Raw genomic sequence first — 2,638 nt, 5'->3', positions numbered from 1 at the left:
TTTGCAGTACGCGGGCCTCTCACTGTCGCGGCCTCTCCCGTTGCGGAGCACAGGCTCCGGACGCCCAGGCCCAGCGGCCATGGCTCACGGGCCCAGCCGCTCCGCGGCACGTGGGATCCTCCCGGACCGGGGCACGAACCCGTATCCCCCGCATCGGCAGGCGGACTCTCAACCACTGCGCCACCAGGGAAGCCCTTCCCCTGCTTTTAAGCAAGGTAATGAGGATGGAGGGACAGGTAAAGCTGCACCTTTAGTGTGCTTAAAGCCCTCACAGACAGAATGCTGCCTGGCACCTTCCGTGGCCTCTGTTTACTATAGAGTCAGGGGGTCCCGTGCCGGGACAGAGTTGCAATGGAGAATACTACGGAGAGCAGTCTTTTAGAATCCTGAATGTACTGATTCATTTTTATTTTAATTTGTGTTTTATTTTAAATTAAAAAAATCTTGAATGAATGCAGCAGGGCCTCAGGGTTAAGGATGCTGATTCTGGAGTGTACGCCTGGGCTTAAATCCCAGCTCTGCCACTTCTTAGCTGTGTGACCTGGGGAAATCTCTGCAGCTTCTCTGAGCCTCAGTTTCCTGGGCTGTAAAATGGGGATGATCACAGCACTTACACCAAGGGGTCACTGTGGTGATGGAATGAGATGATGTGCATCTCCCTTTAGCCTGTTTTTGGGGTGTGGTGTGCCCCGGGCCCCTTGCTGGCCCTGAGATGAGGGACAGGCCCTACTTGTGGGCTCAAGAGGCCAGCAGGTGAGCTGCTGCTACTCGGGAGCTCACGCCATACCTGGACCAACCGAGGTGCCAGCCAACAGGGGTGGTGACAGCCTTGGGTTTAAGTCCAGTGCCCCACCCCCACTCCCGACGACACCGTGGAGCCCCCAGCCGTCACCTACCGGCAGACTTCGGAGTGAACTTGTCTCGGTTTGCGGCACACACAGCCAGCAGTCTGTAGCCGAGGTCCAGGTCGAACCCTTGCTGAGCTGCCACCCGACTGACCACCTGCCAGCAAGAAGGGGAGGAAGGGCAGGGGTGAGTCACTGTCCGCGCCAGGCCTCTGAATCCACAGTGGCAGATGTGCCCATTTCACAGGCAAGGCGGGCAGGCTAAGGCAGGTCCCCAACGTCAGGCAGAGCTGGGACTCAAACTGCCTCGTTCAGTCACTCAGCAAACACTGATAAGCACCTCCTCCATGCCAGGCCCTGGGATCCCGGGCCCTGCCCTCAGGGGTTTCCAGGCCAGAGGTAGGCCTGACCCCAAAGCCCAGGCCCTGCCTCTTTCAAATCCGGCCCCATTCTAGGAGTTGGCGGGGGGATGCTGTGCTACCGCGTTTTGCGGGGCCCCAGGCCAGGGTCTCTGCTCCCCCAGTGCTGCTCTTCAAACTCCCCCCCAGGGAAGTCTCCCACGCCTCCCACCTCTCCTTCATCCCTCACTGAGCTCCAGCAGCCACCACTGCGGGGCACTCGCCATCATCAATTCCCCAAGCACGGTCCCCACCCAGTGGCATCGGTCCCTCCTGAGTCAGAATCTGCACCTGGGGAGAAGCACTGATTTAGGACTCACCGCTTCCCAGGAGCTCCAGCTTGGAGCTGCCCAACGGACAGCTTAGAATTCCCCAGATGGACACGCCTGCTGCTCCCCAGCTCCATGCCAAGCGCCCTGCAGCCTCTCAGACCCGAGTCCCCAAACTGCAGGGCTCTCATGCTCAGCCTGGGGTCTGTCTCCAGCGCCAAGCGCTGGCTCTGCACACGCGAGGCACCTATAAGAGCGCCGGCTGTGCATTCAGACCGGAGGTCCCACCCATCCCCTTGTGAGCCTCAGACGTGTGGGCTGGAAGTGGGAGAAACCAGGGGCTGGGAGGGCCGTCAGTCCTAGGGGGTGGGGGGCAGTGAGGAACAGGACGCTCCTGGGGCCCCGTGAACGGTTCCGCAGGCTCACACCTGTCCGTTCCCAAGTGTCCCGCCAGCCAGACCTGCTCCCTCCTGCCTGGCTTCCTCATTAACAGCCGCCAAATTAGGTTTCCTTATTAAGAAGAAAGGACCTTGGAAAATGGAGTCGTTTCAGGAAGCAGCTGGGGCGGCTATGGCTGACTGGGAAAGGAGTGCTCCCAGATGTGGGGCTCATTCTTCTGAGAAAGGGAAGGCTCCGTCGTCGAGCCCCTAGAGACCACCTGCTGCAGAGGCACTCGGAGGTCCTCAGAGGGCCGAGGCTGCCATGGGTTCTGGCCCGGCCCCTGCAGCCATTAGAACAGTTCCCCATTATATGCTTTATATTTTAGGGGTTCATTACAAGGGCTCTAGAGCTACAAAGTGTGGGAAGCCCACTTATCTAGGCCAGCCACCTCATTTACCATATACGGACACTTGAGGCCCAGAGAGAGTGTCCGTGTTGCACCAGGAAGGAGCCAGTGGATCCTCCCTTCCTAGGACCACCAGAGCCTCTTGCCCTGCCTCCCCACCTCCATCTCCTGGGAGCTCCCTGTGCAGGGAGGAAAAAGGACTTTTTCAGGTTAGAATGTTTGCTCAGCTTCTCTGCTGCAGACAGAAGCCCCTGACGCAGAAGTCTTCTGTCTCCCCAGGCCTCTTTCCCACGGGCTCTACCTGCCCCTGTCCTGCAGTTCTTATGCACCTTACCCGCC

General features: G+C 59.2%; 1 protein-coding gene across 1 annotated transcript in view; it reads right to left on the bottom strand.

Moving 5' to 3' along the window:
* The window catches only part of ZMIZ1 (zinc finger MIZ-type containing 1), a 112,041-nt gene that overhangs the window by 97,531 nt on the left and 11,872 nt on the right, over window positions 1-2,638 (bottom strand). The window contains exon 3 of the mRNA XM_007464208.1: window positions 897-1,002. Within this exon, the coding sequence (XP_007464270.1) occupies window positions 897-1,002 (106 nt within the window). The remainder of the gene's footprint in view (window positions 1-896; window positions 1,003-2,638) is intronic.

The sequence above is a fragment of the Lipotes vexillifer genome, unplaced genomic scaffold, assembly GCF_000442215.2.
Source record: "Lipotes vexillifer unplaced genomic scaffold, Lipotes_vexillifer_v1.1 scaffold59, whole genome shotgun sequence".
NCBI lineage: Eukaryota > Metazoa > Chordata > Mammalia > Artiodactyla > Lipotidae > Lipotes > Lipotes vexillifer.
This window is presented reverse-complemented; position numbering and strand designations above follow the sequence as displayed.